At 37.8% G+C, this 21,874-nt stretch overlaps 2 protein-coding genes, 2 long non-coding RNA genes and 1 pseudogene across 4 annotated transcripts; 3 read left to right on the forward strand and 2 right to left on the reverse strand.

The window, feature by feature from the left end:
* The first annotated feature begins 1,863 nt into the window (after window positions 1–1,863).
* Window positions 1,864–5,256, forward strand: LOC104882248 (IAA-amino acid hydrolase ILR1-like 5; annotated as a pseudogene).
* A 1,137-nt stretch (window positions 5,257–6,393) lies between these two features.
* On the reverse strand, window positions 6,394–9,139 carry LOC109124236 (uncharacterized). The gene is made up of 2 exons (XR_002032158.2): window positions 7,660–9,139; window positions 6,394–7,070 (listed from the first exon to the last, which is right to left on the reverse strand). It is a non-coding gene; the product is annotated as an uncharacterized LOC109124236 (long non-coding RNA).
* Window positions 9,140–9,233: 94 nt separating this feature from the next.
* On the forward strand, window positions 9,234–11,715 carry LOC100241862 (heavy metal-associated isoprenylated plant protein 9). Its single transcript, XM_002269239.4, has 5 exons — window positions 9,234–9,871; window positions 9,998–10,187; window positions 10,282–10,454; window positions 10,550–10,640; window positions 11,078–11,715. Exons 1-5 carry the CDS (start codon window positions 9,854–9,856, stop codon window positions 11,539–11,541), a joined length of 936 nt encoding a protein of 311 aa, XP_002269275.1. The 5' UTR covers window positions 9,234–9,853; the 3' UTR covers window positions 11,542–11,715.
* Window positions 11,716–18,452: 6,737 nt separating this feature from the next.
* On the forward strand, window positions 18,453–19,417 carry LOC100853393 (heavy metal-associated isoprenylated plant protein 28). Its single transcript, XM_019226094.2, has 2 exons — window positions 18,453–18,576; window positions 19,013–19,417. Exons 1-2 carry the CDS (start codon window positions 18,453–18,455, stop codon window positions 19,252–19,254), a joined length of 366 nt encoding a protein of 121 aa, XP_019081639.1. The 3' UTR covers window positions 19,255–19,417.
* A 3-nt stretch (window positions 19,418–19,420) lies between these two features.
* Window positions 19,421–21,772, reverse strand: LOC109124237 (uncharacterized). Its single transcript, XR_002032160.2, has 3 exons — window positions 20,422–21,772; window positions 20,114–20,244; window positions 19,421–19,529 (listed from the first exon to the last, which is right to left on the reverse strand). It is a non-coding gene; the product is annotated as an uncharacterized LOC109124237 (long non-coding RNA).
* Window positions 21,773–21,874: the final 102 nt, after the last annotated feature.

Consider the following 21,874-nt stretch of genomic DNA (forward strand, 5'->3'; position numbering starts at 1 on the left):
GTAACGGACAAATATACCCTTCAAAAACACATATAAAATATTTTATAAAATTAAGTTAAATAATTTTTTTTTCAAAAATACGAAATTAAATAAAAGTAGTTTTCAAAAATATTAAATTAAATAATTTTTTTTCAAAAATATTAAATTATATTTTTTTTTCAAAAATATAAAATTAAATTAAAGTATTTAAAAAAATATTAAATTAAATATTTTTTTAAATATTAAATTAAATATTTTTATTTTAAAAAAATATTAAATTAAATAAATTTATTTTTAAAAAATATTAAATTTAAATAAAAGTATTTTAAAAAATATTAAATTACATAAAAATATTTTTTTAAAATATTAAATTAAATAAAAGTATTTTTCAAAAATATTATTATTTTTTCTCAAAATCAACAAATGACATTTTTGGAAATACTGAAGAATGATATCCTTCAACTTAATTTCCATACTTTCATTGGGTCTTGGGCTCAATTTGAAGAGTTATATGGACCTTTTGTTAATTTGAGGGCCCATCTACCCCCAAAACATAATTCTCCCTTTTTTTTTCCGTTATAATGGTAATTAATGAGGATGAATATGTCAATTTGATGATTTAAAATAAGTTTTAAGTTAATTTTATTAAACATATTTAATGCTTAAAGTAAGAGTTAAATAATAAGTTTTAAGTTAACAACTTAAATATAATTTAATTTAAAACCAACTTAAGTTATCAAGTGATAAATATTAAGTTTTATCAAATACCCTCTAAGTCAAGGCAATGGATAAAAAAAAGATGTATGATATATTAAATAAAAGCTTGATTTAGTTGAGAAATTAAGTTAGATACCCTCTAACATTAATCAAGATGTACATATTTCATCCCTAAATTGAATAAGTTCATAAAAAGAGGATAGAATAAATAATTTTTTTTTTTTATAACAAATAGAACCTTTCAATGATGAACAGATATGGGTGTCTTAAGTAGTAGAAAATGCAATGGACCCATTGTGCATTAATACTTATTAGATACAGAATACATCCATTTATCTTTGTTTCCATGAGCCAAGTATTCCATTATTACCACTAAAGTAGTATAGACATTAACATTGACCCTTCCTATAGGCCGATCAACTCACCAAGTTCCCATTGAAATAGGATACATGCATCAATTTGCTTGAAATCATAATAATTTATTATTATTCAATTGTCGAGATTGAACTAATTAATTCAATGTAATAAACTAAAAATCTGATTTTCTGTTGAGTAATAAATCAAGTGTTGAATGAGTTCCACGTATCATATTTTATTATATGATATTTGAGAATAAATCATCAATATCGTCCGAGATAATCCTTTGTTTCATAGTTTGAACTTAATGATCATTACATATAATTCAATTAAAATATTTATGAAAGTAAATAAAATAGAAAAATTATAAATCTTCAAAATAATAGATATGAATACCATAAATAGAGCCATTATAACACCTGTTAAAGGAGCAGTTTTGATTTGATGGCTCTATATCAATTAGCAGTTTTTGGTCCCTCCTCCGAGATAATCCAATGAAAAGAGAATAATAATAGCATAGTTATTTTCAATGCAGCAAAATTACGGACCAAGTCTGTTGATCAATCCTGATTTTTCATCAAATATATATATATTTCCAAAAATAAAAATGATATATTGATCATGGTTGACGCACATACTAAAAAAAGGTCAAACAGACTCAATTTCATGCTTTCCATCGTGGATGCTTTGGTTGGCTCTGTTTTCTCTACATAAAAGCAATCAATTCAATCACTGGTCCACTCTTCTTTGTTTTGATTCTGGTTTCATAGTTGTTGCCATAAGGAGATTAAAGAAAAAGAAAAGAAAAAGATGGGTTGTGATTCGATTGCCCAAGTTCTTCTTCTTTTGCTTCTGTTGGGGGCATGCCTCTGCTTAAAGGAGGAGAGCTCTACAACCCAAATTTTGAGCTCAGCCAAGAAAGGCAGAGTGGTTAGTCTCAATAAGGAGGAAAATCCATGAAAACCCAGAGCTCAAATTCGAAGAATACAATACCAGTGCTCTTATTCGTGGAGAACTCGACAAACTGGGCATCTCCTACACACACCCACTTGCCAAGACTGGCATTGTAGCAGAAATTGGCACTGGGTCTGGCCCAGTTGTGGCTCTTCGAGCTGACATGGATGCTCTCCCTCTGCAGGTACCCACAGCAGTTTTGAGTTAGATTGAGAATTTGGTTGGATGGTTTTGTTTTGATTTGCTTTTATGGTTTTTAGGAGCTTGTTGAGTGGGAGCATAAGAGCAAGATTGATGGGAAAATGCATGGGTGCGGCCACGATGCCCACACCACTATGCTGCTCGGTGCTGCCAAGTTGCTTAATAAAAGGAAGCATAAACTTAAGGTTGGAGAGTCTATAGAATACTTGAAATTATTTTTTTTTTTTTTAAGATGATTGTTTTTGAACTTGGAAGTGAATGCCTTGATGTTCATGTGTGAATTGAAGGTTGTGAAATCATCTATTGGGTTTTAGCTCAGTGTTTATTTGATTGAATGTTTGTGTATATAGCCAGCCTCTGAGAACACAACAAAAAATGGCTATTGATTCTATTTTCGTCACAAAATGATTCTTCTGTTGTGTTTTGGTAGAGAGGTTATTTCATTGATTCTTTGAGTCTGATGGAATGAAGGAAGCTAAATAGATATTAAAAATGCTTTACTTCAGTGCGAACTTCAGTGGAACCATATAGTCCATGCCTCTTTCTGGATTAGAACAAAGAGAGGAAAATGGCTCCTCTTACCCTGAACTTTTGTTCTTGGTGCCATATATCAATTAAGAGGTGGAAGTAGCAGTTGCATTGCCTTACTCATAGCATAAAATGGATAGTATCTTTGCAGGAAATTGTCATTAGCCCTCTTTCTTTGTTTCTTGGTCTTATTTTGTTCTCTCAGCTTGAAACCCCTATTCTTATGTAATGACAGCATATTCACGGTATGAGAGAATCTCTTCTCTGTCCCTCTCCTTCACTTACCTTCTAGTAAGTTCAATGGCAATGCATCAGAAAATTAAACTCTCTCTTTCCCCCCCGCCTCTCCCTCTCCTTCATTTACCTACTAGTAAGTTCAATGGCAATGCATCACAAAATTAAACTCTCCTGTGTGCTGAGTAAGTGTTACTACAGAAGCTATAGGTTCATTCAAGTTTTGATTGGTTGAGTAATTCGCTCTTTCTCTCTAGCTAACTACTTTGATTTATATGCCCATGCAGAATTTTTTTTTAAGGTACTTATCTAAATTAATCTGTTATACCACAGATGGAATTTCGTAACTTCCTCTTATTTTGTATTGAAGGGAACTGTGAGATTTCTTTTCCAGCCAGCTGAGGAGGGAGGTTTGGGCGCTCTTGAAATGATCAAGGAAGGTGCTCTTGGTGATGCTGAAGCTATATCTTGAATGCATGTTTCTCATGAAAAACCCACAGGCAGGATCGCGTCTCGTTCAGGGCCTCTCCTGGCTGCAGTGTGCACCTTTGAAGCAAGAATAGAAGGGAAAGGTGGGGATGCTGCAGAACCCCACACTAATGTGGATCCAATACTTGCAGCATCATTATCAATTTTGGCATTGCAACAGCTCATCTCAAGGGAATTAGATCTCCTGGACTGCCAAGTATGTTCCTATTTTATCTGTCTTTTTGGTACCTATAAACATGGCTGGAGACATTTGCTTGAACCCTTTGAAGGAGCCTTAAGGCAAATTTTATTCAAGTCTGAGTGATTTCTAAAACAATCCTTCATGATTATTACTTGCTCATTTGAAAAAATGAGGTCTATGGGAAATGTGAACATGTAGAATATTTTCTGATGTGTCTTAATGCTAATGCTTAGTTTTTCTATGGAAGGTACTGTCTGTTACTTCTGTCAAAGGAGGGACAACACTGAATCTAACTCCATCATATGTTGTGCTTGGAGGAAGCTTAAGGAGTCATACCACGGAAGGCTTGAAACAACTCCAGAAGAGAGTCAAAGAGGTATGCACCAATTCTGAACTTTGTCACTTTTGCCTTTCATTTCTCCTCAAAATATTAGAGGTAAAGACTGGTCCTTCATGTCCACAGTCCAAACAATGGTTTGATTGATTTAACACACCTTCCTTTGGCTTGTCTGTTGAATAGACACTCCCTTGAGTAACTCCTTTTAGTTTATCGGCTTTCTGGTGGTGATTTTTTTTCTCAAACTTACGCCAGTTTCCCTTGTGAACCCCTGAAAATCAGCTGAAAATAAATCATAAATTTACAACTCAATTTTGTATCTTTTTTTTTTCATTTTTTACTTGCCTTCATTGTATCCCAAAACCTGAAACCCTAAACCCTAAACCCTATTGGCATGGCTATATTTTGTGTGATGAAGCCATATAGTTGTAGAATTAAGCAATGAGGCAAAGCATCCTTCCAGTTCCCACAATTCTTTGCCGTAGTTTTTCAAGCTGCATACTTAGGTGTTGGTAAATTGTTGCATTTAGAGACTGTTTTTGAGTTTCCCAGGGATTAATCTCTGCCATTATATTCTACTTTTCTCATATTGGATGGATTTCTATTCATTGAAGAAATCAACTAGTAGTTTCTCTCAAAAGAACAAACAATTTAGATGAGTAAGCTGCTAGTTCACATATGGAGCTTGCTGCAGGTTATTGAAGGGCAGGCAGCTGTACACCGATGTAATGCGTATTTTTACAGAACAGAAGAAGATTACCTTCTTCCAGCGGTTGTTAACGACGAGGTCATGCATCAGCATGTGGTGAGGGTTGGGAAACTCCTGCTTGGTCCTGAGAATACCCAGGTAGCTAACAAGGTGATGGCAAGTGAGGACTTTGCCTTCTACCAAGAAGTGATCCCTGGAGTTATGTTTGGCATTGGAGTTAGAAATGAGCAAGTGGGTTCTGTTCACCCCCTTCACTCCTCTCACTTCTTTCTTGATGAGGCTGTCCTTCCAATTAGGGCAGCACTTCACACTGCTATAGCTGAGATGTATCTGGATGAGCACCAAAATCCCATTCTACCTTAATATTTTCAGAGGACACTGGAGAACCCCTGGTTTTGTATATGCAATAAGTATATGAATGTGTCTAAGAAAATATTGATTTAGATATTTTTTTCCTTTTTCATTTAATTGATGTGTGTGCAATGTGGAGGGATCAGAAGAGGCTCTACCCCTTTCAAGTTCGAAAATATGTGGTTGAAGGAGGCAGACTTCAAAGACTTGCTTAAAGGGTGGTGGATGGGGTATGATTTTAGAGGCTCTTATGCCTTCATCCTGCTGTGAAGGTGAAAATGTTGAAATCAGATTTTGAAAATTGGAACAAAGAGGTGTTGGATAATGCTTCAATTAGGAAGGAATTAGCCTTTAATGAAGAGGGTTTTGGGGACTCCAAGGAGAGGGAGGATGCCCTTTTCTTATAAGGGGATTAAAGCAAGTAGGATAGCAAGGGAGGAGTATCATAGGTGGGCTAAAGAAGCCTCATGGCTCATGGAGGTAGAAATCTAAGGAGGGTAATAGAACCAAAAAGTTTTTTCATAAAAAGGCTAATCCTTAACGAAATAATTTTATGACTAGGATTAAAATTAATGGGATTGACTATTTGAGGGGACGAGATAAAGGAAAGGGTGGTTATGTCATCTAAGAAAGTAGAGTGGTTTTTTGCATTCCCTCTTTTTGGATGTGTTTTCACTCCCACTCGGTGTTTCTTATGTACTTTGGTACGGTGTTTTTTATGCTTGCTTATAAAATTTCATTATTTACCGATGAAAAGAAAAGTGTTTGATTGGTTTATGATCTCAAAGTTAGAGACATAAAAATCAGGAAGTTAGAAAAGAAATTTGGAAAAGACTGACTCAAGACGATGGATGGGGATAAGATGTGTGACACATTAGACAATAGCCTGATTTAGTTGAGAAACTATGTAAGCTAACCGTCTAGCATAAATCAAGAGGGGACCCAATTTTCTCTCCTTAGCTTCTACTCCTTGAGAAATTTAAAACCCTATCCTATCCTTGCTTTCGGTTGCTCCACATCTAGATGGACCCATATTCTTCAAGACAGGTTCACCACATCAATGCAATAACCAAAACTGTAGTGGGTGTGTCATTGTTTAGTCAGCAGGCTTTAAATCTAGGGTCTGGAGGCAAAGCAGAACCGCCCTTGAGCTGCAATTGGACTCCCAACTCTGGATGGGTACCTAGGGTCAGGACATTTGGAAGCCTCTGTACATATTTTGACAGAAAAAGAAAAAAGGTCTAGCTACAGTATCAAACTGTACTTTTTCAGTGGGATATCGAAATATGCGTTTTTTAGTAGATATCAAAAAGACATCATCAATGAAATAGTGCTACATATACATAAGTCTCATTGTTTGTATTATAATCTCATTTGTTTGTACTCTTATCCCTTGGTTTTATTTATTTGTATCTTCATTCAATAACTTACATTTCACCATACACATTTAATGGTCCGGATTTGGAGTTTGATAGGTATCACTGTGATACCTTGGTATTTTCCAAAAAAAGAAAAAAAAAGACAGATAATATGAGACTATGAGCCATGGCTTTTCCTGAGATTAAATCACAATAATGTGGTTGTTTGACCAGTACCTCCACTTAAGTCACTGCTACAACAAGGTGTGGACATGGCCACAACCCAAGGACAAGAGAAGACCCACCCCCCATGAGTCCTACTTGTATACACTGCATCCAAGCATCCATAGAATGATGGCTCCCTTTTCCTCTGGCCCCAGCCTTACCTTGTCTCTATATGTATTTTCAAGTAAAAGATTTCATTATAGATCATGAGGGACTCCCATTCTGCTACTACACTACACAAGGCATGTCCTCTCTGTCTTTCTCTCATTGATCATTACAACTAGATTCCATTTCATGTGGCACACCATTCTTGTCTTTCAAAGCTTAAACCTTCCTCTGAACTTGGCCTAAATTCATTCTCTAGTCTTCCGGTAACTGCCCCCCCTCACCCGATGAATCAAAAACTCATGATTGAGGGAAGTGTGCCCCTTTATGAAGATTGATCACTACCTAATGCATTACGAACCAGAAAGATTAGGAATACAACATTCAAATACTTTTTTCCAGGCCAGGAAGATGTGTAAAAATATCCATGCAATGTATGTGAATGAACTGAGAAAGCAACCATGCTTGATGCATGCACAAGAGATCCCCATTTCATGATGTTTCTTGTCCCCCATACAATCCTCTATGTGTTTCTTTCCTCAATGATTCTGTTTTTTCTTTTTTTATTTCTCCTTCAAGGACGGGCTTTGTGCCTTTCCATGATTTTGGAACCAGAAAATATTTAGCAAATCCCCTTTGATGCTGCTTCCATGTTCCTATAGTTTTAAATACTCAATAATTCCTAATAGGACAGACCAAAGAAGCATAATTCATTAGGTACTAACAGTGCCTGCAATACTTATTTGCCCAATAATTTTGCCTTTTGCTACAAGTACCCGAATAAGAAGATTTTCAACATGCAAATAGAGAATTTAAATGGTCTCTGAAAGCATAAAGAGCATGACTAAAAAGTTTCCCTGCTTAAAGAAATACTGAAAGAGCACAACAGAGAATCAAGACACATGACTCATGCAATGTAATTGCAGGGCCTCACCATTGTAATGCTCACTCCTTTCTTCCCTCAACTTTCGGTTTCAACACGTATATGGGAATTTCATAGCTCTTTTCCTTCCCCCTCCACCTCTCTTGTCAAGAATTAGAGACATCAGTCTGTTCTGTTCTACCTAAAATGATCTGATCACTTAATGTTCAATGGAACTGTTCCAAACAAGCTCCTCCTGTGAACTTTTATAGACCAGATAGAGTCAGATCCTTGCCTTTACACCTAGATTTTTATGCACTTTTTGATTGTAAGAAGAGAAAGGGATTGAATCTCATGGGGGCTTCATTTTTCTTTGAATTGGATATGTTAGGCAAGACCCTTAAAGTAATCTCTCAAGCCAGTGACTGCAAGCCATGTACCTGAATGATAGCCACTTCTATTGGTGGGAATTAGCAGTTGTTCAATCATTAGTTCTAAAAATTAAGTGTTTTTAGTGATTGGAGATTAACTAAAAGAGTAATGGGTGGTTGAGTATGATTCCTTTTTCCTAATAACTAGACTGAGCAGATGCATCAAGATGCAGCTAACCTCACATCCAATATAGCTCTATGACCCCACTAATCCCTCATCAGTATAATCTTTATTATACAAAAAGGGAGAAGGTTATATTACATGGGGTCAACCAAATTTGAAATTTGCTTTGGGGTTTAACTTCTTTTTGGCTGGACGCTGTGAGAGAGGTTGGTCGGTGATTTCTTAGTGGTTGAGATCTTGGACCAATCTTTTCATGGTTGGTGCTTGTTACTGTCCCATGCTGAGTCATTTCCACGTTTGACACCTAAATTGAGTTGGGTTTCTTCTTCTCTTGGTGTAAGTTTCTCTATCGAAGTTTGGAGACAAAAGCCAGAAACCAAAAGGGTGGGGATGAGTTTTCAGATTTTCCTTTGAAGGGCAGTTTTGGTTTTGATTTGATTGAGGGGGAGGAGAAATGTAGCTTGTCAATCTAAATGGTTAAGTAGAGGGTAGGTTGCAGTTTGGTATATGGTAGTGAGAGTTCATATTTAGGGAAACAATGTCCCACCCATCTGATGTTGAAGAACAACTAATCACTTGATGAGAAAGAGAGGCCTAACAGAAAAACTTTCCAATTATCGAAAAGAGCAGCAAGGGAAAGCCATTGAAAAAGGGAAAAAAAAGGGTGAAGCTTTGTGATCTAAATGGTAATGCAGCAACCCATGTGATCCCTACTTTCTACTATGCAGATCTTTACACGCAAAACCCTAACCCCTTTAGCATCCCTAAGTTTCATTCACCCCAGCTACTAAGTTACTAAAATACCTTCTTTTCCAACTAAATTGTATAGAAAGGATGTAGCACTAGGCTATTAGTACTAGACATGATAAGGCTACTTTTGGCAATATATATTGATAAAAAGAGTTGCCCGCCTCTTGCCTAATAAACTCTCATGACTTTAAAACACATTTACATAGTAAGAAGAACTTTACTAAATACAATTACTACCAATGCAAACACAACATCCTTGTTCTATCCTACATGATTACATGACCACTCAGATAGACAAACATTTCTTATGAGGTCGAGCAGAAAAAGTGTCACATCGGAGTTTGGGATTGGTTCTGATATCATTTTATAATGACCCATTTCCTCTAATATGGATGTCGGTCATTAGATTTAATCAGAAAAATTGACCTACTTGGTTTTGGTCATTGTAGATGTGTGGTGTCTCCCACACCAGATCCATTCTAAGTTTACGGACAAACTTGGTTTCCAGATTGCCTAGATACCTCGTCACACATGTCTGCCACTTGACCACATTCTCATGGAACCTTATAAACAAAAATGTAAAATTCACCAGTTGGTGGGTGATGGGAGTGCTTTCCTTCTTAATTATATGTATCATTCTCTCTTGCTTGGCTTCATCAGCCCTCCTCTCTTCTCTCTATAAATCTGACGACCCTGCCCAGTTGTTATTCCCCCCCTTTCTCTTCTTCTCAGCCTTGGAGATTGAAAACAACTCCAAAAGAAATAGTTAAGTAATAGGTACCCAGAACAGTTAGTGGTGTTGCATGTGCTCTGGAATCAGTGTGGTTGCTTTATATGATAAAAACTGCACAACCCACCGCCCATTACAATCTGACTTCTACGTATAAAAGCTGCCTCCTCTCTTTTCTCAGGCCTCTCCCTCATTTTTCACTGAATCCTTCTCAGTTTGAGAGAATAATCAATGGGTGAAGAAGCTAAGGTGAAATGGGGCTTTAGGATTATTTTTCTGTTTCTTGAGTACTTCATTCTTTTCAGTGGATCTTATTTTTTTATGTATGATTCAGTCCTGCATTGATTTCTTTTATTGATAATGTTATCTGGGCAGGAACAAGCTCCAGCTGAAGTTAAACCAGAGGCAGAGGAGAAGAAGGAGGAAAAAGCAGAGGAGAAGAAAGAAGAAAAACCAGAAGAGCCGAAGGAGGAACCTAAGCCACCATTACCATTTGTCTTGTTTGTAGATTTGCATTGTGTGGGATGTGCCAAGAAGATAGAGAGGTCCCTCATGAAAATAAGAGGTCTCTCTCTCTCTTTCTTCCTGTCAACATGAATATAGCTCACTCACAGCTCTCTCATTACCTGATTCTTTGTCTTTGTTGTCATCATTTGCAGGAGTCGAGGAGGTTATGATTGATATGGCTCAAAACCAGGTGACTATAAAGGGAATAGTTGAACCACAAGCTGTGTGCAATAGGATAATGAAGAAAACCAAGAGAAGAGCTAAAGTCTTATCCCCTCTGCCTGAAGCTGAGGGAGAGCCCATGCCAGAAGTTGTTAGTTCACAGGTTTGCTGCAGCAACTACTTTGAAAAATAAAATAAAATAAAATAAAATAAAATAAATTCTCCTGCTGATTTGATGGCATTTTCCATTTTCTCCAGGTTAGTGGATTAACAACTGTGGAACTCAATGTGAACATGCACTGTGAGGCCTGTGCTGCCCAACTCAAGAGAAAGATACTAAAAATGAGAGGTAGGTACTCCCTTATATCGGTTACAAATCGCTGTATGCACCGATCAAAAAGGTGTATAAGCAGAAATATTCCATTAGAAAGGATTATTAATTCTAATAGATTCAGGATAGGTTCGGTTATTCCATATTTTTTTGGCTTTTCTATCAGAGTCCCTAGATGACTCTACACGTGTCGTGCCACTGGGATTATGACTGGCCAACTACATGGAACAATAATGAAAGGTGGCAATGGAGATTAATAAACTTAATTGGCCAAAGGGTGTTTCCTAATATATGATTAGTGTGTCCTGATTTTCTGAGAAAGGAGAAAGAAAGTAGGCCAGAAGGGAATTTCTTGAAGTTCTAAGAAACTGAGCTGGGATGTAACTGCACCATCCTATTGCTGATTGTATGATGATTCAGTGCTTGATATATGATGTTTGTGGAAATCAATATAGGAGTACAGACGGCGGAGACGGAGCTGAGTACCAGTAAAGTCACAGTTACTGGCACCATGGATGCAGACAGGCTTGTTGATTATGTATACAGACGCACCAAAAAACAAGCACGTATTGTTCCACAGCCTGAACCTGAGAAGCAGGAGGAAAACAAAGAGGGTGAGAAGCCAGCTGAAGAAACAAAGCCTGAAGAAAAGAAAGAGGAAAATGCAGAGAAAGCAGAGGAGGGCAAACCACCAGAAGAAGCAAAGAAAGGTGAGGAAGGCAATGGTGGTGAAAATAATGAGAGCAAAGAAGAGAAGGGTGGTGAAAACAAGGAAGAGGGTAAAGTTGGAGAGATCCCCATGGATGATGAAACAATGAAGAGGATGATGTACTACTATCAACCGCTCTATGTCATTGAGCGAATGCCACCTCCCCAACTCTTCAGTGATGAGAACCCCAATGCCTGTTGCATCTCATAATCAAAATTTTCTTAGTAAATTAAGCTATTATCCTACGATGTAATTTCAATACACTGCCTGGGGATGAGAACTTAGGACTTTGGTGGAGAGTGTCAATGAATGGTATCAGATCCATTTATCATTCTGTATCTTATGTATTATATACTAAATAATCTATACATGATCCATTTATCATGCTGTCCTTTTGGTATAATTCTTTAACAAATATGATGATAAACTCCAAAGAAGAATGTAACACAATGGACACTGAAAGTGGTGTATCAGGTGCCTGCTACATCGCAAAAGTCACAGAGGCATTTGTCATCTTTAACTAATCAAAAGATGGATGATACTTTTCCCATTGATGAACAGATTTCCTCAAAAAAATAAAAGCTCGTGTGGAGCAATAAAGAAAGCTTTAACCCTCTAACACATACCCCAAGAGGCCAAGATAAACTAACAAAACCATATATGTCATCTAGCACCTTATGCAAGTTGCTGAATTCTTAAAAACTACCATGATCTGCAGGTTCCAGTTTTGTGGATGTCACGTTACAATTGGAAGGATGGGATAATAGAGATGCATAGAGATTCCCTGAGAAATCAGAGACGTGGGATTCACATGGTGAAGCCCCCATGGAGGGACCAGAAGGCAAGGAAGAGAACTATGGGACCCTTTATCAAATGCTGCGTGGCAATGGCGGTGGTGAGGCCATCAAACACCTGTCTATTTGTCTCTTTTTATATGCCATACGCCTAACCGACATACCACGTAGTAAAGTTCTTTTAAGAGTTGCATTCTTGAAAAAAGATGAAAATAAAACAAATTTGACAATCCCATCTAAAGATAACAACATTATCACACAACTATTCAACAAATTTTCTTCCTTGCCCATTTTTATCACCACCATGTCTGAATTTCTTGGCTCAAAACACTACAACTTAGATGTGAGAAGGAACCCTCTGCAGTCAATTTTATGCCATGTACCTACTGAAAGGGATGGCACAAGGGCTGTCCTTTCAGAGGAGCACCACCCCAAATTAAATGACAAAGTTCCCACCACAATTAAACAGGGAAAGTAAAGGTTAGTGACCAAAAAAGCAAGAAGGGTCCTGTTTTAGCTGGGAGATAACCACAACTTTCCTACCCTACCCTGTTTGAGATTAGGTATTAGCCATCTGTGGGGCAAAATAGATAGGAATGGGCCACTTTGGGAAACCATGGAGGCTCTACCATTGGGTCAAATAAAGTTTTATCTGTATGTGCCTGTGAAGCATGTACCTCCATGACCCGTAAATATGGGTTGTGTCTCAGTACTCATACATATGTGCTCTCTCCTTTTTATCCTTTATCCTTCCTTTTCCCCCCTTTTAATCAGATTCTGAATAACAACAAAGTATTGGTTTTGAAACCACATCAATGTGGACTATGATATCAGCATGAATGTGCAATGCATCTTATCCATATTTGGGTGTTGAAGGTGTGAGTTACTTTCAACTTTGGATGTATTCACAAGTATATATGCTTATCAATTAATTACCTTTTTCTAAAGGTGGGAAGCATGGGCTATCTTGTCATCTACGATGTAAAAAGATCGATATTTATGTGATTTTCCTATGGCACACAACTCTACTAAACAAAGATTTATACTGAGATGATGAAGTGTGATGTGTTGGGGAGGATCCAAATCCATTTTTGGAGGTTTCTTAACAGAACTCTATAATTCAAAGATGGCACTTTGGTTTTGTTGCAAAGGAAAGAACTTGAGCATGTGCATGGTGGTGTCACCCATGAGTGCACAAATGATGATGCTAGTCATGGTTATATGGATCTTGGTTTCACAAGTTCCAATCTTAGAAGAGGCAACTTCTTCAATAAGGAAAACAGACCACATGGGAGCCAAACTTCAAGATATCCAATTCCCATGAAAAGGTACAAAGCCCTTTTCTTAGGCAACAAAGTTGCTGACACATCTTTAACTTTGTCCAAGTCACAACCCATTCCCCCTTCAAACAACAATCACCTAATCAAAGAATCTTTTGAATACAAACCTCATAATCTATCTAACTTAATTAAGCCGCCGTGCATGAACAGGAAGGCGCATGAAAAACAACATCATCAATCAAGAAACATAAACAAAGTAAAGAAAGGAAAAAGAGACTACAGCCTACTCTCCTTTGTTTCCAGAGAACACAAGAAGGAACTAGCCCCCCATCAGTGCTCTTATATATAATATAGACAACCATCATCCCCAACTACTAGTTCATTGTTAAAAATCTGGAGAAAGGAACTAAAACTTTCAGAAAATATTAGAGTACTGAGTTGGAGAAAGACACACACACTATTTCACCAAAGAGAATGCCTATTTATAGGCTTACAACCAAACTAAAAATGCTAAAAACTCTCAGCTGCTATGACTACTTCTACTAACAGAAAAACTGAAAAACAGAGATAGCAAAACAGAGACTAAGTCTAACTAAGACATTTTCAAAGGCAAACTCTCATGAAATTCTAACACTCCTCCTTGAGATTTGCCTTGGACATACCAAGCTTCAACCTTAGGAACTCCAGCCTTGATTTAGGAAGTCCTTTAGTCATTATGTCAGCAAGTTGCTCATCAGTTGAGCAATAATGCAGCTTAACAAGTGAATTCTTTTCAGCTTCCCTTATGGAGTGGAATTTTACATTTATGTGCTTGGTTCTGCCATGATGGACAGGATTTTGAGCAATGGAAATGGCTGACTTATTGTCACAGTAAAGCTCAGTTGGTGAGCTTTGTTCCCAGCCTAAATCAGCAAGCAATTTTCTCAACCATATTGCTTGATTTGCAGCAGCTGCTAAGGAGATATACTCAGCTTCTGTAGTTGATTGTGCCACTACTTCTTGCTTTCTTGAATTCCAGCATATGACACCTGAACCGATTGTAAATGCATAACCTGAAGTGCTCTTCATATCATCAACACTTCCTGCCCAATCACTATCAGCATAACCATCTAGCTTAACTCCTCCTGTCTTTAAATACCAAATGCCAAGATTTGTTGTACCTTTAACATACTTTAGCACCCTCTTTGCAACTCCCATGTGAACATTGCTAGGTGAACTCATGAACCTTGAAAGCAAACTAGCTGGAAACATCAAGTCAGGTCTGGTTACTGTCAAGTATAGTAGGCTGCCCACCAAGCTTCTATATGCAGAGGGTTCCTCAAGTTTCTCACCATCATTCTTTGAAATTTTCTCATTTTGTGCCAGCGGAGTTGCTACTTCTTTGCATGATTCTAGCTTGAATTTCTTGAGAATATCCATAGCATATTTTCTTTGTGAAATGAAGATACCCCAGCTGCATTGGTATATTTCCATTCCAAGGAAGTAGTTCATGGTGCCAAGGTCAGACATCTCAAATACATCTTGCATTTCCATTTTGAAATCAGCTAGCAATTTTACATTGCTTCCGGTCACTAGCATGTCATCAACATAAAGTGATACTACCAGTTGCAAACCATCATCATTTTGTTTCAAATACAAAGTAGCTTCATTTTCACTCCTCCTAAATCCAAGTTGGATCAGATGAGAATCAATTCTGCTATACCAGGCCCTTGGTGCTTGCTTCAAACCATAGAGAGCCTTATGTAGCTTGTACACTTTGTGTTCATGGCCAATAACCTCAAAGCCTTCTGGTTGTTGAACATAAATTTCTTCAAGAAGTATACCATTTAGAAAAGCTGACTTGACATCTAAATGGTACACTTTCCATCCCATTTGACCAGCAAGTGCAAGTAGTAGCCTTATAGTGTCATGTCTGGCTACTGGTGCAAATGTATCACCATAGTCCACTCCAGCAACTTGAGCAAAACCCTTCACAACCAATCTAGCCTTGTGCCTGAAGATTGAACCATCTGAATTAAATTTAGTTCTGAAAACCCACTTTACACCAATTGCATTCTTAGCTTCAGGTAGTTCTGTCAACTTCCAGGTTCCATTTCTTTCAATAGCATCAATTTCAGCTTTCATGGCCTCAATCCATTCTAGAAATCTTGCAGCTTCCGTGTAACATGTAGGCTCAGCATGTACAAGATTGCACCTCTCGTACACATCAGATAATGGCCTCATCTTAAGCACTGGTGTGTCTGAAGTTGCTTCAACATCAAGTGGACCTTCAATGATTGTACTTTCTATTGCTGGTTCAAGAATAGATGGAGTGGTTTGATCACATTTATGAACTTTCTTCAAGTCCCAATTCCAATAGGAGTTTTCATCAAAGTGCACATCTCTACTTATCACGATTTTCATTCTACTCAAGCTATAAATTCTGTAACCTTTTGATTCTGCTGCATAACCAACAAAGACACCTTTCTCAGCTCTTTCATCAAGCTTCCCTCTCTTGAAAGATGGCACATGAAGATAACAAAATGAGCCAAAAACTTTCAGGTGCTTGACAGAAGGTTTTACACCAGACCATGCCTCTATTGGTGTTTTGCTTTGAACAGACTTAGTTGGTAGTCTGTTAAGCAAATACACTGAGGTGTTGACTGCTTCAGCCCATAGAAGCTTTGGTAGCTTCTTCTCGAATAGCATGCACCTTGCCATCTCCATTACGGTTCTGTTCTTCCTCTCAGAGACTCCATTCTGCTGTGGTGAGTATGGAGCTGTTAGCTGGTGTACAATTCCAGCTTCTTGACAAAAGACTCTAAACTCTTTTGAGGTATACTCACCTCCATTATCAGTTCTGAGCACCTTAACGTTCTGGCCACTTTGAGTTTCAACCATTTTCTTGAAGCTTTTGAACATAGAGAGCACTTGTGACTTGGTTTTTAGAAAATAAACCCAAGTCATTCTGCTGAAATCATCAATAAATAGTGCAAAATACACATTGTTGCTCAATGAGGTTGTGCTCATTGGTCCACAAATATCTGAATGGATTAATTCCAGCTTGTGAGTAGCTCTCTTGGACATATTTTGAGGGAATGGTTGTCGTTGTTGCTTCCCTAGCTCACAACTTTCACAAGTTTGAGCATTAACTGAGATTTCAGGCATGTCTTCAACCATACCAGCTTCTTGCATGAACCTCAGTGACTTCAAGTTGAAATGACCATATCTTTTGTGCCAAACAACACTCTCATCAATCTTGGCACTAAAGACATGACCTTCAACTAAATCAAGCTTCAAATAAAAACTATTTCCATTCATTTTAATTTTTGCTATCTCTGTTCCGTGTACATCAGAGATAAAACAAAAATTTTCTTTGAAAGAGACTGCATATCCATTTCTTAGCATTTGTGCAACACTAAGAAGATTCTGATCTAAATCTGGAATATAAAGAACATTAGTGACAATTTTTGTACCTCTCTTGGTGCTGATAGCAATTGTCCCTTTTCCTTTGGCTTGCACAACTTTACCATTTCCCAACTTGACCTTTGGTTGAACTGATCTATCAATGGAGGTAAATATTGACAGATGTTTGGTCATGTGACTTGTGCAGCCACTGTCAATGAGCCAAGTATTCAGTTCATGAGAACTGAGTGCTTGTGATGCCATAAATAAATGCTCATCATCATTTTTGTCTTCTTCAGTCACACTTGCATGTTGTTCTGGTTGCTGTTGTGATTGTTTTTTCTTGGCTCTGCAATACTTCTCACTGTGGCCAAGTTTATTGCAGAAGTTACAATTAAAGAGAGGTTTACCTTTGTGCCAACAATCTTTCTCAGCATGGTTGGTTCTTTTGCAATGAGAGCAAGGCGGAAATTTTCCTTTTCTTGAAGACCCTTCAGCTTTCCCTCTGCTGTTCTTGAAGAACTTCTTTCCTTGCAAGTTTCCAGAATTCTTTCCCTTGTGATTTGCTTGAAAAGCACCTTCAGTAGCTTCATCACCTCTCATTAAGACCCTTTGCTCCTGTGCATGAAGCTTGCTGGTTAACTCTACAATTGTGAGAGTTTGCAAGTCACAAGACTCCTCAATTGCAGAAATCTTGGCTTCAAACTTTTGAGGCACTGAAACCATGATCTTTTCTACCACCTTTTGATCCGTAAATGCCTCACCAAGAAGCCGCATTTGGTTTACAACATCCATTAACCTGCCAGAATAATCTTTGACAGATTCATCGTCTTTCATCTTCATCAACTCAAACTCTCTCTTCAATGTGAGGAGTCTAACATTTTTGACTCTTTCACTGCCCTCAAATTCACCTTGGAGCTTGTCCCATACCTGTTTAGGTGTTTCCAAGTTCATGATTTTGGTGAAGATGTGGTCTGCAAGTCCTGAATGTAGGCAAGTGATGGCTTTGTCTTTCTTGAGTTTTTCTTCCTCATATGCTTTCATCTGAGCAACTGTAGGATTTGCTCCCAATGGTGGTGGATCAGCTTCTGACATCACAACATTCCACAAACCTTGAGACCTTAAGTAAAACCTCATCTTGACAGCCCAAATGTGATAGTGTTCACCATTAAACACTGGAATTACAGAGGAAATATTGCTAGAAGGAGTCATGTTTGCACCACAGTTGCCTGAAAAAATAGATCACTCAACCTCACTAGTATTTGCACTCAACCTCACTGTGTTTAGTACTCAAAACACTCAAAAACTTTGCCTCACAGCCCGTAGGAATTTTGCTCTGATACCACTGTTAAAAATCTGGAGAAAGGAACTAAAACTTTCAGAAAATATTAGAGTACTGAGTTGGAGAAAGACACACACACTATTTCACCAAAGAGAATGCCTATTTATAGGCTTACAACCAAACTAAAAATGCTAAAAACTCTCAGCTGCTATGACTACTTCTACTAACAGAAAAACTGAAAAACAGAGATAGCAAAACAGAGACTAAGTCTAACTAAGACATTTTCAAAGGCAAACTCTCATGAAATTCTAACATTCATGAGTATAATAACAATAATAATTGCTCAAGACCAGAACAAGATCGATAATCTGTAAGGTTCCAATGGCGAACCTGCAAATTGTTCCAGCTTCCAACAACGTGGAAGCACAGTACGTGGAGATGATGGTGCCTCTGTACTCATATGGATGTGAGAAGAAAGTAAAGAAGACATTAGCCGGAATTAAAGGTAAATCCAAAAATATGCATGCCAATATAGCTCTCTTTACTCTCAGAGCATTTTTCATGTGATTTGTTGGTTGGTTGGTCTGTGCTTAATTGTCCTGGGCTTGAGCACTGACTTCTGTTAAAGTTTGTAATTTGGCCAAGCCCAATGCCATACCAGACAAATAAAGTGAAAACACATGCCTACAATTATTCATGGGCCAGAGAGAAGCCATCCTAATCTTTACTATCTATGGTAAACATATTTTTAGGATATGCATCACTCTGACCCATTGAGTGGGGAAACTTCAAGAATCAAGCTTCCACCTAATGGAGGGGTCTCAACCATGGCCAGCAGCCCATTCAAGAGAGAAGGGCAGCCAAGCAAACCAAAGCCAGGCCAATTGATGTGTCCTAGTCCTTGAAATATATGGTTTTCATTTTATTTGGATGACGTGCAGGGATATACTCAGTGAATGTGGATTATAATCAGCAGAAGGTGACAGTGTGGGGAATATGCAACAAATATGATGTGCTAACGACCATGAGGACCAAGAGGAAAGAAGCCCGGTTCTGGAATGATGAAGACAACGCGGAGATGGAAGAACCCGTGAAAGATCCCAAGCCTATGACTTTAACTAGAGTTCGCTCTCTTAGCTGGAAAGCATGGAGGATGGTCTTCAAGAGATCATATTCCTTTTAAAGAAAAATTGGAAGTGGATAAATAAGAATAAAACACAACTTCCTCATTTCTGAGAACTTTGATTTGATGTAAATTGGCCAACATACATTTCCCACATGATCAGTTGGTGGACCACTGTTTCTTCAAGCATTCCGGCTTCCTAAATGTATATCTTTTTGACAAATTCGGTTGCTTCTCCTTCCTTCTTTCGCCTTGTTTGGTAAGTTTTGTGAAAAGTCCTTGCACTTTCAATTATATCTAACAGGTCAGCAAGGGTGTGCGCCAATAGTCCCTTCCTGTTCAAGGGCTCCACAACGCGTTAGAAGAATGATTTCTACCCTGATGCATCAAAATCTCATCACAAACTCGCAAGTTCATATCATTTGCTGAGAGAAATTTAGTAGATGGTGATTTCTAAAAGGTGAAACGGCATGTAGTTACCCCACCAAGGAAAAGAGTCATGTGTTGTGTTCACAATGTTTGAGATATGAAACATATAATGACCCCTGAAACAGAAAATTTCATTCGGATCCTACATGAAAGCAATATTGCAAATGACGTAAAGACAACAACACACACCCTGGCATTAATTGAGGTCTCCATTTTTTCACAGGAAGGGAGAGAAAATAAACAAGAAAACTTGTGGTCCTCATGGTGAGAGCCTCATTGGTTTCAATCAAACTACCCGAATAAGATATTTATGTTTTATTCAGGAGAGTTACATTCAACAACATCATGAGTCAAAATGTTGAGTGGGGTTGGTGGAGATAGGGCTCTTAATTAGCTAGGAAATCAACAGGTTCTTTTACCCTATATAGGAATTCACACGACAGTTAACATGCACATGGCCACGATTTTACTTTAAGCAACTGCAGCTCACCTTGCATTTTCTGATGTCCCAAGGAGTTGTAGGGCCAGACCGGTGCCAACACTGAATTTCAAACTTGGAAACCACTGCATCTCCACCCTTGATTCTTCAACTCAGTTCACTCTACCCCACACATCATCAGCCTAAAAGGAAAGATGTGATTTGAGTATATATCTCATTTGAGTCTCATGTGAAAGTAAAACATTACCATGATTACAATTGATGAATGAGTTGACAAAACTCAGACTACAACTAATCTCATTATGATATTAATATATGAAATCATAATTAAGATCTCTGTGTGCTAGATTGAGAAGTACCACAAATTAAAGTAGGTCAATCCCATTAGCTTATAAGTTTGGCTTCATTACACCTCCTCCTTCAATCTCAATATAACCACCACACCGGAAGCTTAGAAGGAAAAATCATTACTTGGCCTCTCAACCTTGAAGGGCTCCCTTTGAAATAGCCATTGAGCAAAAGCTTTCAGAGAGGAAGAGAAGATGATAATGGTGGCTGTGATTACAGAGCTGCTAGAGGAATACACCGTGGTGCTGGCAAGGATGACAGAGCAGCTGTTCCTCCCAAGGCATAATATGGGTGCCCTCAATATCAGGAATCTCCGTCTCTCCAGTCCCTCTTCCCTTCAAGACAACTCTTCCTTCCTTCTCTACTTCTAGAGTTTTTCAGCTCTGTGTTTTTGAATTGTTCATGGTCTTTTTCTCTCTTTCTCTCTTTCTCTTTATTCTATTTTTTCATTGTTTGGGTTGGGATTTGGATTTTTTACGCTTTTTGTTTTTCTATTTATGCAGTGCAGAGTGTGTAGATGAGATATCTCCTTTGTTTCTCTTACCAAATATGTAAAATTCATCTCAGCTTTTTGGTGAGATTCAAATACCATCTCATGAAATAATATTGAAATTCTTACACCCATTTGTTGAAATGAGCTTTGAAAATGGTTGGATTTCTTTTGTGGGGTCTCCCCCTTTTTTGGAATGAGGAAGACCAAGATCACAATTTGGTTTTCTATGCACTAAATGCAGAACCCACCATGCAGAAGAGATTAGTTGTGATATAAGATGAAGAAAAAGGATTCTCTCTTCACCAAAATTTCTCAACCTAATCAAAAGAGCTGAATTCAGGGTACATTTGAACGGGCAGATGACTTGGGAGGCTGGGTTGCTGGGACTTCTTGAATCCCATCATTGTTTGTTCCCTATGAGCAACAAGACAAAGTACCTAGTGCCAATTCTCCATAATTGTGATTGCAAGTTCTGTTTGTTTGTGTGGAAAATAAAAGAAAGTGGCGAAAATAGAAGGAAATTCACTTCACCAAATGCTCACCCACATGACTAAGGCTTAAGGTCAATAAATTATGGATGCAGTAACTAGTACTGCTTCTTATCCCCATCCGCTCCAGAAGAGTTTGGGCTGATAATAGTGATGGGGTGAAGCTGATCAGTCAGCCACTAGCTGTTGGTATAAGAAATGGCCATGTTCAAGTCCCAAATGGGCTCTGCATTTTGCTTGGCCCATGACCATCTTCATTGTGGGAGTATGCCAAACTCTTCATATAGATTTATTCAATTTCTTTTAAGGGTATGTTTGCTAAAAGAAAATCAGAGAAAAAACATATATATAAAAAGAAATATATATATATAATAGAATTTTTTTTCTCACATAGTCCTGTTTGATCATGAAAATTTTAGAAAATAAAAAATAAGGGTTTGTTTGATAATTGTTTTCGAAATTAAAAACAGATTGATTTTAAAA

Source organism: Vitis vinifera, chromosome 16, assembly GCF_030704535.1.
Source record: "Vitis vinifera cultivar Pinot Noir 40024 chromosome 16, ASM3070453v1".
Taxonomy (NCBI): domain Eukaryota; kingdom Viridiplantae; phylum Streptophyta; class Magnoliopsida; order Vitales; family Vitaceae; genus Vitis; species Vitis vinifera.